Consider the following 14,748-nt stretch of genomic DNA (forward strand, 5'->3'; position numbering starts at 1 on the left):
TTCATCATAATGTATCCCGATAAATGTTTATGACATTACACTTCGAAGTCTTCTCTCAGTTAACTACAAGTTTAGTAGTTTTATACTGAAAATATACTTGTACGTTTTCTTAATAAGTGAACTTTACATCATACTTATAGTTTACTTTTTATATATTATTTTTGCACTTTAAATATACTACTATGTTCCTATGTAGGTACTCATTTTTATTCTTGAAATACCTTTAACTGTACTTTGAAGCAAATTCCTATGTACCAATGGACAAAAAATCCCATTCTCAGAATTAGGAACATATCCGTTTCCCTTATAAATCAATATTTTCATATAATGCAAGTTTATAAGAAAGTATGTAAAACTATGTGAAAAAATATTTCATAGGCTACTTAATAAGCAAAGTACACTTAGAATACTTAATGATAAGGACAAAAGATTGAGTACAAGTATAGGCCAAATATACATAGACATTTCTGTCAGTATAAGTCATACTTAAAGGGACAGTTCACCCCAAAAATGAACATGTTGTTCCAAACCTGTATGAGTTTCTTTCTTCTGCTGAACACAAAAGAAGATATTTTGAAGAATGTTTGTAACAAAGCAGAGAGAGCAACCATTCACTATCATGATATTTTTTTCCCTACTATGGTTGCTCTCTCTGCTTTGTTACAAACATTCTTCAAAATATCTTCTTTTGTGTTCAGCAGAAGAAAGAAACTCATACAGGTTTGGAACAAGGTTTGGAGTAAATGATGACAGAATTTTCATTTTTGAGTAAACTATCCCTTTAAGTGTAATTTTAAGTCTATTTCTGGGAAGTAAATTAAAAGTGTGCTTTCTTATTTTTAGTTTAAAAGAGGTATACTAATTGCACACTTAAATAAACTTCTTTTTTGTAATTGTTGTGAATTTTTGCAGCGTGTTTCTGTATTTGGTTGAGATGTGAGTATTTACAGCACGTGTTGTCAAACTGATGAAGATGTTTTATTAATTTGCTTGTGTTTTTTCTATTTGCATGTATGTACTTTTAATTATGGATCATCATAATGAAATAATTGAAATTATTTCAACAGAATTGTGACCATTTAATTTCCAAGATCATTTAGTAAAGAGTCAGAGTGAATATTTCCCCTCTTGTTTCCGGTCGCACTCACCCGCTCTCCTTGGGGTCAGCAGGGGGCAGCACTCTGGGGCCGAGGCCCATGGTGGGTGTGCGGGGAGAACGTGCGGGAACAGCCGGAGGCGTCTGTGCTTCTGTTGGACTGTCCGCTTCCACCACTCCACTTCTCCGCTTCAGCTGTGCCTGAGGAGAAAGACGAGACGCAAAGAAATACGTGAGTCACAATTTGGATTAATTTTGGAGAGACAACATTGTTGAAATGACTGAAACGGAAATTACTGCTTTATGCTACACTGTAAACATTTTTTTTGTATTTGTCAACTTATGTTTTGTATGACAAATTTAGCTGACTATTTAGCTGCAAATTTTTAACTATTTAACGTGGAAAAAGTTAATAGATAACTCAAACAAAGTTTGTAAAAAAAAATTGCCCCTAAGTTGAGAAAACTCAAAAATGTTCTGCAGCTTAAACTTTAAATATTTCTAAACTTTTTTTTATATAGTGTCGTTGAACTTAAGGCTGATTTATGCTGGTAAGTGCTGGTTTAGGAGCTGGTTTACCACCACAGCCACACACCAATATTCAACAATATTGGAAACACTATAACAAGGTCTCATTTGTTAGCTTTAAAGGGGGGGTGAAATGCTGTTTCATGTATACTGAGCTTTTTACACTGTTAAAGACTTGGATTCCCATCCTAAACATAGACAAAGTTTCAAAAACTAATGTTGGACGTTTGATGGAGTATTTCTGTGTCAAAAATACTCCTTCCGGTTTCTCACAAGTTTCAGAGAGTTTTTTTCGAGTATGGCTCGGCTTGACGTTAATAAGAGCGGAAGGTCCTTGTATGGGCCGTACGGGCTCTTCTCCCGGTAGGGTGCGCACGCGCGTGACTAGAGCGAGAGAGGAAATGCATGCCCATAAACACTCTCTCAGGTGCAGATCCAGTCGTCGTTATAGTCTGCGCCGCGCTCCACTACATTCCTTTGGGTGACATCAAGCGACTTCAACACTTCAGCACAGCATTCCGGGAAGGCAGCGCTGCATTTGAATCGATTTGAACGCAGAAATGACGGGAAGCTCAAGCTTCACAACATCGTTTCAGTCGCGTCGCAAAGTGGATCTCCACCGTTCACTGCTGTCAGGACTTCACCAAATCATACCAAAGAAGTGTGTTTTTGATAGAGCGGTCCCAGCGATAAAGGTTCGGTCCAGCTTTGGAAGCAGCCGGTGAGTAAAACTGCTTCAAATGTCTCTGCTGTTGGCTCGTCGCGTGAGTAAACATCAGTAAACGACATGATCGCGTGCTTCGTCATTCAAATGCGCTAACGAACTCCATTGTTGTTCTATGTATAACGTTAAACTAGTCTGACGTGCAAAACCGTTTTGCTTGCTACTGCTAAGGTTTAGTCGCATACAATAGTCCAAAAACCGAATCATGTAAACTGCGAGTAAACACACAGAAATGTTGACAGGTCACTAAATACAGTACATACCACAGAGACGGACGTCCTGCTGTTGCTGTTTCTCCTGTTCAATTTATTTCAGCCTCCGAATGATTCTGGATCATATCTGTATTAGCTGAGATCGATAGCGATGGGTTTCTCCACGCTTGAGGACGTCACCGCTTTGTTTGCGCTCGTCATTCTTTAGCTCCGCCCACTCGATACGCCTCCAGGCGCTCGTTTTTTTCCGGAAAGACTCGGTACAGCCTATCTTTCTTTTATAAATATAATAAAACTAAAGACTTTTCGGAGATATGAAGGATGCAATACTACTCTATAGGTACTCAAGATTGACATGAGATTGACTGAAACTGAGTGTTTCACCCCCCCCTTTAATGAATGAATTAGCATACAATAATTAACAATAAGTGTGTTTTACAGCCTTTACTTTGTTACAATTTGTTCATTAAAAAACTATTTAGTTTCTGCCTCGGAATTAAACAATGTAAAATATAATTGCGACTTTTTATCTCAAAATTGCGAGTTATGAAATCAGAATTGCGCAATATTAGGTAGCAATTCTGAGAAAAAAAGCCAAGTCAGAATCGCAAGTTTATACTTTATAACACGCAATTGTGACTTTTATATCACACAGTTCTGAGAAAAAAGTGTTATCTCGCAATTTTTATTCAGTGGTGGAAACAAGCTTCCATAATTATCCAATGTTTGTTCATGTTAGTTCACAGTACATGAAGTAATCTTTTTACTTTATTTTTTAAAATGTATTAATAAACGTTGAAATGAAAATGAACAAAGTTTTTTAAATTTAATTGAATGTTACCTAATGTAGTGAACTAATGTTAACAAATTAAACCCTGTGTTGTATTTTATATTTAACTAATACCATTTTTCAACAAAAAAAAGTAATGTGTATCTTTATTATAGTGAAATAATTTATATCTATGTTGTTACAGCTACAATCGCACTAAAAATGGTTGTAAACAAAACATGATGTTAATTCTATACTATGGAGGTCAATGAATGGGCTCCATCAACTGTTTGGTTACCCCTATTCTTCAGAATGTCTTATTTTGTGTTCAGCAGAAGTTCATGCAGGTTTGGAACAACTTTAGGGTGAATAAATGAAGACATCCTTTTTATTTTTGGGTGAACTATCCCCTAATGGAGACACTAGCATCCAAAACCTGACATATACAATACCAGCAGTAGTGGTCTCATCAGCAGGGGCATAAAGTGTTAAAGGGGGGGTGAAACACTCAGTTTCAGTCAGTGTCATGTCAATCTTGAGTACCTATAGAGTAGCATTGCATCCTGCATATCTCCGAAAAGTCTTTATTTTTTTAATAATTATATAAGAAAGATGCGCTGTTCCGAGTCTTTCCGGAAAAAAGCCGAGCGGGTGGGGGCGTGTCGTGTGAGCGGAGCTAAATAATGACGTGTGCAGCAGCGCGCTGTGTGTTGAGTCGAGTGCGTCATCCCTAACAGCGGGAAAAAAACTTTATTCAAAATAAAAATATGGCTTTTAATCAGATACAGCCATACATCTATGATCCGGAATCAGACCCAGAGGCTGCAGTTGAACAGGAGCAGCAGCAAAAACGACTAGAGCAGGACGTCTCTATGTGGTACAAGTTATACACTAACTATATAATATGCTTAGCGGCTTGTGTTATTTACATATTTATACTTGAATTATATCGTCGTATTTTTGTCTTTGAAGGTGTACATGTGGGAAGTGCAGTTGTGCACGTGTGTGTGTGTTTACGCGTGGTTTGTGTAGACAGTAAGCGGACTAAAAAAAACACAGACATTTGAAGCAGTCTCACTCACCCTTCTAACGTTGGGACTGCTCCATCATTCAGCATTAGGCGATTGGGAAAATCCGGCGTCGAGCTGGGCCTTGTGAAACAGTCGGCACCGAAATGCAGCGAACAGATATAAACATTCGCGCAACTCAGTTGCTGATCCGGAAAAGCAAATTACATCCACTGTTGCCTTAACGCGGGGTTTTTGGCGAATCTGTGCAGGACTGTCTTGGTCTGGCAACCAAAAACGCACTTTTTTGGTGACATTGTTATGTGCTATGTGTAATTGTCACCTGTCCAGCATCCTACAAGCCAGCGCTTTGATGGGCGTAGCCTGTTACTTTCGCTCTCTCCCTCTCTCTCTCTCTCTCTCTCTCTCTCTCTCTCCCTCTCTCTCTCTCTCACGCGCTTCCGGTAGAATTGTCCGTAAGGCCCATACAAGGAAATTCCGCCCCCATTAACGTCAAAGGGGACGCATAATCTCAAAAAACTTGCCGAAACTTATGACTAACCGGAAGTAGTATTTTTGACAAAGAAATACTCCCATCAAACGTCCACCTTAACTTTTGAAACTTTGTCTATGTTTAGTATGGGATTCCAAGTCTTTAACAGTGTAAAAAGATCAGTATGCATGAAACAGCATTTCACCCCCCCTTTAATGATCTGTGTGATGCTCTACCATGAGGGCTGAATGGTCCATCCCAGGAAACATAGGGACTCTCTTCGGCTGGCTGGGGGCTGGAGACGACGTGGCGTCCTGGGACGGCTCCTCTTCTGATTCTGAGTCCCCCCCATTGGAACCCGGATCTTTTGCATCTGTGATAGATTGATACACACCACCGTTCAAGATTTTAACAAAGAAAATTAATTAATACTGTTATTTAGCAAAGACACAACAAATGACAGTAAAGACATTTATAATGTAACAATTTGAATTTTTTTTATTCAAAGTAAATAATGATTTCCACAAATATATGAATATAACAACATTGATAATAATAATAAATGTTTTTTGAGCAGTAAATCCTCATATTAGAATGATTTCTGAAGGATCATGACTGGAGTAATAATGCTGAACATTCAGCTTAAATTACATTTTAAAATATATTCACATAGAAAACATATAATTGCGCTCACACTTATTAAAATGAACCGCAATAACAGAGCAATTGCAAACGCGTTTGTTTTGGATTCACATAGTTATTTTTAATGGTAAAATGTTTTCACATTATCACTATTTTTACTGTAATTTAGATCAAATAAATGCAGCATTAGTGACTTGAAAACTTTAGATAGTGTCCTTGTATAATGAGCTCACCTGTGGAGTCGCAGAACCTCCAGTCAGGGTTTGTTCCCTCTGTCAGCGCGGGCAGGGCAGCTTTCTGTCGGACGGCACGTGACGGCCTGGAACGCTTTATGCTTCGTTTCTTTTCCAGATTAACCTTTGAACGTAAAACGCTGGAGTCCAGAGGAGGAGCTGCAGTCTGATCCAGCATTTCACATGCAGAAACATACACAAATACACATTCAGACCGGTGCACAAGGAGCAATATAATACACACATAAATCACATATATGCACATATTCATATATTGTATGTGTCAAGTTACTCTGTAAGTTAATAATAAATAAATAATAATGCGTTCGATTTATATAGCGCTTTTCAAGGCACTCAAAGCGCTTTACATAGAAGGGGGGAATCTCCTCAACCACCACCAATGTGCAGCATCCACCTGGATGATGCGACGGCAGCCATATTGCGCCAGAACGCCCACCACACACACACACCAGCTTATGGTGGAGAGGAGACCGAGTGATGAAGCCAATCAGAATAAGGGGATGATTAGGAGGCCATGATGGACAGGGGCCAATGGGTTCAACGTCTCATCTGAAAGACGGTGCTCTTTGACAGTATAGTGTCCCCATCACTATACTGGAGTGTTAGGACCCACACAGACCACAGGGTGAGCACCCCCTGCTGGCCTCACTAACACCTCTACCAGCAACAACCTGGTTTTCCCAGTTGGTCTCCCATCCAGTACTGACCAGGCTCAGCCCTGCTTAAGTCTCTGAAATTTAGGGGAAAAAAATCTATTATAGTTTCTGTAGCTAATACTCAGGCTCCAACTCAGTGATTTTAGGCTGATAGCTCTTAGTTCTAGCCTAGAATTCAGGACGCACCCTAACGGCAGCAAATCTAATCTGCCGGTAGAGTCGGTGGGCGGGGCTTAACATAATGACGGCCGAGTTGCGTTTGCGTGCTTCTAGTAAACACAGAAGCTGGTGAACGGCGGTCTTTCGAATCAGCTTTGACCGTGACTCTGGAAGACTTGGAGTTAAGCTTTTCTCTGAGAAAAGAACAAAGAACAGCACTGAAGTCGTTCTTAAGAAGAGAAGATGTGTTCGGAGTTTTGCCGACCTGATACAGCGAATGTTTAATCTGTCAACGAGCTCTGCTTCACCTTCGTTGCTCTGGTTGGTTTTGTACCATATCCTATCGCGTGCAGAGGGAGTTTGAAAGACGACCGTTTATCCGCCCCTCGGATTGAGCTGTCAATGGTGAGTTTCCAGACCAAACATCTTAACTTGGGTCTGGCTTGTCAGGCTATCTTAGTTCATTAGTTATTGAGAAAGTAGTCATGGGAGACATTTTTACACCAGATATAGTCTTGATCCTTTTCAGTTTGCATTTAGACAGGGCAGGGGTGCGGATGCTATCCTTACTTTGTTAAATTGCTTGTTCAGGCGTGTGGAAAAGCCAAAGACTCATGCTAGACTACTATTTATTATGATTTTTCTTATGCTTTTTTTTTTTTGTTATGTCCCCTTTAAAAGGATTGTTCACATAAAAATTCTGTCATCATTTACTCGCCCAAACCTGTATGAGTTTCTGTCTGCTGTTGAACACAAAAAAAGATATTTTGAAGACAGTCAGTTGATGGACCCCATTGACTTCCATTGTATTTTTTTCCTACTATGAAAGTCAATGGAGTCCATCAACTGTTTGCTTACCCTTATTCTTCAAAATAGATTATTTTGTGTTCCGCAGAAGAAAGAAATGCATGTTGTTCCAGGTTTGGAACAACATGAGGACGAGTAAATGAAAGAATTCAAATTTTTGGGTGAACTATCCCTTTAAGTATCCTTTTAAAGCTAGCAGGGAAGATCATTGGTGTTGATCAGACTGGGTCCTTCTGACATTTTTCATAATTATGTTTTTTAAAAGGCCCTGGTCCTTTTTTGTACTGTTGACTATACACTACGAACTGAGTTTCAGGCACTGCCATCAGGAGATCATTTTAGAGAGCCTGTAAAGAGGACAAAAAAACTAAACATTCATTTGTGAGTTTGACTGTGGCCATTAAGCTACTAAACTGTTTAGGCTTGGAGGAGTGTGTGTGTGTGTGTGTGTGTGTGTGTGTGTGTATGTGTGTGTGTGTGTGTGTGTGTGTGTGTGTGTGTGTGTGTGTGTGTGTGTGTGTGTGTGTGATGATAATGCATAACACAGATAATACAGATAATGCAATGATGGATTGCATTACTGCAATAAATTATATTGCAGTAATGGACATTACTGTAATAAATTATAAAGAATATAAATATAATAAAATTCAATGAAACTGAAATGCACCTCAAGAACAGGTAGCACTGATAGCGCTTCGGACTCCTCCTCGTCTGGGACGTCTGGCCCGTCTGAATCAGTAGATGTGTTTCGCCGTCTAACCCGAGTCAGCCTCTGTAGGGCTTGACTGAGCCGGCTCTCTGTGCCAAGACTGAACAGATAACAACATAATCAAACCACACATAACTTAACAGTGAGAGAAATAAACTTTGATACATGACCACTAGGAGGCAAAACTCACTCCTCTGATCAAATGACAACCAGTGACAGCCTACATTGATTGTAAGAATTGATTGTGATTGTAAGAAGTCTCTTCTGCTCACCAAGGCTGTATTTATTTGACCAAAATGCTGTAAGATCAGTAATATTGTGAAATATTATTAAAATTTAAGATAACAGTTTTCTATTGTAATATATTGTTCAATGTAATTTATTCAAAGCTGAATTTTCAGCATCATTACTCCAGTCTCCAGTGTCACATGATCCTCCAGAAATCATTCAATATGATGATAATTTTGTCAATTTCTAATTCAAAACCCCCAAACTTTTGAACGGTAGTGTAATGGTTAAAACCAAACAATTTTTGCAGCTAGAGGTCGCCTATTTAAAACAAAGGCATAGTTGGTGACGCCTTGATTTTGCAGAGCTTTTCGTATGCCACAGTCGCCACCTCCGCTTCTTTCACTCGTGTGTATGTGGGGGAACGCAGCGCTCTTTTATCATCGATAGATTTGAGTGTGTTGAAAGTTATAATGTTATAATGCTACTCTGTGCGTTCGCTCGGCTGCTATGAGACACTTGTTGCACACTGCAGTAATGCTAGCTTGATATTAGGCATGGTAAAACATGGTACTCATGGTACTAATAAATCAAGATTTAAACAATAAGACTAACTGTGTTGAGCTGTATAACAATAAACTCGGGCCCGGTTCATGGCAACCGTGCCTAGTGTGAGTGTGTATCCAAACAGTTGCTCCCCTGTCTAATACAAAACACACAATACTGTACATTAAAGTGTCTTTGGTGTTTCCCTGGTTTCTCCAAAATAAGGCTAAATTTGGGATAATGTAAGTAGCCTACACAAGTCAACAAAATATCATTGTTCTAGTGGTTTTTGGATATTTCAATCAAAAAAATCGTACGTGCCATTAATCTAAAGGTAACTTTAATGGAGTTTTGGTGACGCTTCTTTATATTAGCAGGCTCCTAAAAAAACTAACAACTAACTATATTATAACTCTGAAGTAATTTGATAAACAGAATTATTATCTGGCACAAAAACAATGTGGACCCCCATTAAGGTGACCATAGGCTACATTTATTCTAATAAAACTATAAAGGCATACTTTATGTCATTTAAGCATGTAGATAAACTGCAATATTTAACAAAATAATACTTTTTCTACTGAGAATATATGAATTATCACCAAATGATTACTCAAATGATCATTAACTTGTTCATGTAAACGAATCATCTAAACAAAACTTTGCAGAAATGAATCCCAATGTTAGTTCAGTTAGACTTGAGACTTTGATTATCACACCATATCATTCAGCTGCAGGCCTTGTGTGTAAAAACACAGAAATAGTGTGATTTTGTCACCCGATACCAGTGGAAATAAAGACAGCTTGTTACTGGAATAGCCACATTGTTTTGAAAACAGTTGAGACGCTGAAGATGTCAGTAGCATTGCTAGTTTTGGTTTGTACGTCACCAAACGCTGCTTTAAAAGTAGCATGTGATACATTCTGTTTACCATCCTCTGATGTTCAAAAGACAACTGAAGGTGTGTTCCTGCAGTGAAGATGATGTTATGAGTCATGTCATGGATGTTTCTTACCCATCAGTCTCGTTGTTGTTTTCACTTTGTTCATCGGGTTCCTCGATCAGAGTCTCTATGTCCTCTTCCAGAACTCCATCTTCCTCGGGTTCACAGTCCTTTACCTGACCCTGAGAGCAAACAGAGACAGAAGAACTTCAATGCTCAGATTACAGTAAAGTCCTGCCTTGGGGAAAGTAAAATGGTCAGCTGACTGGAGCAGCTTTTCAGATTGCAACACAATACAAATTTCAGTCGCATTGTTGGAGCGATTAACCAAAAGCTACATGACAATCAAACATCCTATTGAAGAATATCAGTGACCAAAATAAAAGGTTTAAACGAGGCACTAAAAGTTTTATTTATGTGCATGTTGTGTGATTATTAACAGACATTAGAGAACCACGAATCTTTGCTTGTGTTGTTACATTTTTGAGTGGCACTTTAGGTCAAATGGGTTAAGCTGACAAACAATTCCTGCTTTTGTGGTTTAGCTAAGAAGTTGCCAAAAATGTTGCTTTTCTTTTGCTGTCATTTCATAATAGCTTATGGCATGACACATTCCTGGAAACAGGCCATGAAAACAAAACAATCGTATCTCTCAATGTTATGATAGATGACATTTTAGCAACTGCCTAGAATTTACATACTGAAACTATATTACGGCAAAAAAAGAGGAAAGAAAAAGTCATATTAATTATAACATAATACATAATACAATTTATGTAAAAAATAAAATGTTTTATATACATAAAAACATTATGACCACTACGACAGATAAGCAAATAACACTGATTATCTCTTTATCACGGCTCCTGTTAGTGAGTGAGATATATTAGGCAGCAAGTGAACATTTTTTCCTCAAAGTTAATGTGTTAGAAGCAGGAAAAATGTAAGGTGTAAGGATTTGAAAAAGGCAAGTGTAAGGATTTGAGCGAGTTTGACCAGGGCCAAATTGTGATGGCTAGACGACTGGGTCAGAGCATCTCCAAAACTGCAGCAAAACTGATTTATATAAGCTGTTTTCGCATGGGGACCAAAAAATGTCACCAGAAGGACATGGACATTGCAATCGTTGTGAGGACATTTGTTCTCTACTATGTGGGTTTACCAGAACCCAACACACACACACACACACACACACACACACACACACACACACACACACACACACACACACACACACACACACACACACACACACACACACACACACACACACACACACACACACACACACACACACACACACACACACACACACTCCACCATCCAGACTTTGTACACAGAACAGATACTTTACATTTTTACGTCACTCCGCTTCTCAAAACATGTCAGCATACGAGAATTGTTACTAGGAAACAAAACACTTCCTCGTAAACAGACTCTGTGTGACATTGAGCGGTGTATATATGGTAAGAATGACTTCAGGACTATATCTCTGATCAGAATAAACAGACCTGATTCAGTTCTCTTATACTGACACAAAGTTGGATGCCCTTAAAGGTTCTGTGTGTTACGCTTTTAATGTTTGAAGAAATGGAAACTACAGGGGCATTTGTAACATGTTTTACATTTCTTACAATGTTGAGTTGAGTTGTGAGTTGTCATATGATACCATTATTGCAGCTGTCAGGAATAATCTACAGTAAGTGATTACAGTTATCTAAAAGAACTTCAGTCCTTTTACTAAAATGACTGTGATGAACTGATAAACCAAAAATGGTTTTCAAAGATGGAATAATGTTGATTGTATATAACCACTGTATCGTACATCAGCAGAGAAAGTATGTTTTAGCATTCATCATTCATGCTATGTAACTCTTATCTAAAAATAACGTACAGATGAAATAGAAATGACCTTGGATTAAAAGGCATCAAAACATCCGAAAGCAGGAAAAAATACACTTTTCTCTCAAAAATCATTTTTCAACTCAAGTCACCATGAAATAAAAGTCGACAATTCAAATTGTTTATGGATATTATTATAAATTATTTATCCATGCACATCATTATTGTTTCTTTAAATTCATGTTCACTTGTAATCTTTAATCAATACAACTTCCCCTCCCTCTTTCTCTTTTCTGATGATGAGGGCGGGACAACCTGTCACTCACATGAGATCCACCAATAGCAAATTCCCAAAGGACAAAACCCTGCCCTGCATTTGTTCTCGTAAGCCGTTTCACTCGGATATACGTCACAATATGGAAGAAAAGATGATCACAACTTCCATTTCATGCTGACTTTAAATACAATAAACCCTGTGCTATTTTTTACACTGTAAAAAAATATTTAGAAAAAAAGTTACCTGGTTGCCTTAAAAAAAAATTTGAAATTAAAATTTTGAGTTAATACAATGAACATTTTTTGAGATTCGACAACCTTTATTAAAATTTTATTAAAAGATTTTGTAAGCATTTTGGGTAATTATGTGTGTGTTATTTCTGATGACGCAGTGAAACATGCCAAATTGTGCTATTTTCATGATTTATCACATATTTTATGTGGTTCAGATACAATAATATTTTGAGTTTCTATTTATTAAACTAATTTCCTTCATTATATCAACTCAAATTTTTAATTTCAATAAACTCAAAATTTTAAGGCAACCAGGTTACTTACTTTTTTAAGTTAAACCAGCATAAACCACCACAAATTTTCTACAGTGTAGGAATCCAAATAAGACAACTGTCTCATGTAACCTTATTTGTAATATTTTTTAGCAATGAAATATTAAGTTATATTAACTCATGTCCAAACACAAATGAACAGAAAATGTTCAAGAAATACTGTTTCATATAATACAATACTGTGCAGAATTGCTAACATGCAGCATAATAATGTATATGACTTTAACAAGAATTTGCATGAAAAAACAAGGCAGCTTTAGTTTGCCTAGTTAATCTCCGGGGAGAGGACTACATTTCTGCTCTGTTCCAGGAGCACCATTAGAGTATTTTACTAACAACCCATGAGTCATTCTGCAACTAGTGACCTAAAACACAAGGTCAAAGCCTCTTTCCTCAAATAAACAAACATGATACATATACAGCCATTCGCTATCAGAGGCCATACATACCATTGAACTGTTTGGGGTCAGTTCGATTTTATTTGTTTATTTTTTGAAAGAAATGGAAACTTTTATTCAGCAAGGACAAGATAATTAAAAAAAAGTATATTTCAAATTTTGAACTTTTTATTTCTCTTCAGTTTCCACACAAATATGAACCATTTTCAACATTAGTAATAAATGTTTTATAAAACAGCAAGTCATCATATTACAATGAATTCTGAAGGATCATGTGACACTGTAATGATGCTGAAAATCCAGCTTTGATCACAGAAATAAATTATATTTTGAAATATATGAATTATTACTGTATTTTAAATCAAATAAACAGTCTTCTTTCAAAAACATTTAATGACCTTATCAACTTACAACTAACCTTTGAACAGTCCACCTAAATCCTCAATATACAGACGTGCTTGTGTGGGATGGGTGCCAAATTAAGGTGGTTGAATTAAATTTTGTGAGTTTTGGGTGGATCAAGACCTGTCATGACCGACAGATATGCATGTAAAGGAACAGAAGACCCAACATGAGAGGATGTGCAAATTTACAAGTGAGTAAAACAAGCCTAGACAGCTCGAGATTCCGAGCAAATGTATTCCAGAACGCCTCACATCCTGTCTAACAGTATTTGAGAAAACACTGACTCATGCATGTGCGCTGGAATTGTAATCAGATTGTAATGATAAAGAATAATAATAATAATAATTTTTTTTTACATTCATTTAATTAAAATCAAAGTGCAAGATTTTTTGGCTTTTAGTTTGAATATGTTAGCCTTAAGGAGCTAGTGTGCTCTAAAAGAATGACAAAATTCATATTTAGGAGATATAAGCATTCAAAACTTACAGTCTGTCACTTCAGCCAATATGATCAATGATTTTGATGACATCCCTTCAGCTTCTCATCAGGTTTACTGTCCAATCAAATGCTCTCGAGAATATGAAGCCCCGCCCCCTACATTATAAATAGACGCTTATATAGTTGCGGCTGAAATCAGTCACTCTCCACACATTTACAATTTTCTACATGGTCAATGGCACATAGTGCACTATATAGGGGATAGGGAACGATTCAGACTTTGCTTTCCATTCCATTGAGGTGAATTAAAGGACAATTCCGGTGAGAAATTACCCTAGGGGTAATTAACAGATGGTTACCGAGTAGATCGTTCTCTGGGATGCGTTTTCATGAAAATTGAATGTAAAGAGTTTTATCTCTAAAAACAGATTAGCTTATAACGCTTGTCTATGGGGCACAGGGTAAGTGAAATTAAATCGCTAGTTAATACCACTAACAAGACTCAAAATAGCCTCACACTAACACAGTAGCATAATGAGGGTCCCTACATGCAAACCGAAGGATTGAAAACTTTATAAGTGTACAAACAGTTTAATAAGAAGATACTTTATAAAGACAGGCGCCATCTTGGAAAACAGTCTCGACCAGTCGAGTCACGAACGCTGTTCTAAGTGAGTTGGTCAATAGGAATTAAGTTTGTGAAATCTAATTACATGGACAGTTTTATTTTCATTTATTTATTTTCTCTGTTGCGTTCAGTGCCTTCTTCCGGAAACAACGGACCATGTGAGATTCCAAGTCACAGTTCATAACTTAGCACAGCATTCGTGGCTCGACGAGTCGAGACTGTTTTCCAAGATGGCTGCTGTCCATGAACGCGTAATGTACTGTCTTTATAAAGTATCTTCTTATTAAACTGTTTGTACACTTACAGAGTTCTCAATGCTTCGGTTTGCATGTAGGGACCCTCATTATGCTACTGTGTTAGTGTGAGGATATTTTGAGCCTTGTTAGTGGTATTAACTAGCGATTTAATTTCACTACCC

The 14,748-nt window shown here is 37.6% G+C and overlaps 2 protein-coding genes across 4 annotated transcripts in view; both read right to left on the bottom strand.

Annotated features, from left to right (window-relative positions):
- The window catches only part of crybb3 (crystallin, beta B3), a 783,391-nt gene that overhangs the window by 14,821 nt on the left and 753,822 nt on the right, over positions 1-14,748 (bottom strand). The gene's annotated exons all lie outside the window — the stretch shown is intronic.
- The window catches only part of tnks1bp1 (tankyrase 1 binding protein 1), a 41,749-nt gene that overhangs the window by 4,075 nt on the left and 22,926 nt on the right, over positions 1-14,748 (bottom strand). For both annotated transcript variants that reach the window (XM_067439617.1, XM_067439619.1), the window contains exons 4-8: positions 9,850-9,959; positions 8,018-8,159; positions 5,705-5,870; positions 5,066-5,202; positions 1,149-1,297 (exon numbers count right to left, since the gene is read on the bottom strand). In XM_067439617.1, the coding sequence (XP_067295718.1) occupies positions 1,149-1,297; positions 5,066-5,202; positions 5,705-5,870; positions 8,018-8,159; positions 9,850-9,959 (704 nt within the window). The remainder of the gene's footprint in view (positions 1-1,148; positions 1,298-5,065; positions 5,203-5,704; positions 5,871-8,017; positions 8,160-9,849; positions 9,960-14,748) is intronic.

Source organism: Pseudorasbora parva, chromosome 3 (assembly GCF_024679245.1).
Source record: "Pseudorasbora parva isolate DD20220531a chromosome 3, ASM2467924v1, whole genome shotgun sequence".
NCBI lineage: Eukaryota > Metazoa > Chordata > Actinopteri > Cypriniformes > Gobionidae > Pseudorasbora > Pseudorasbora parva.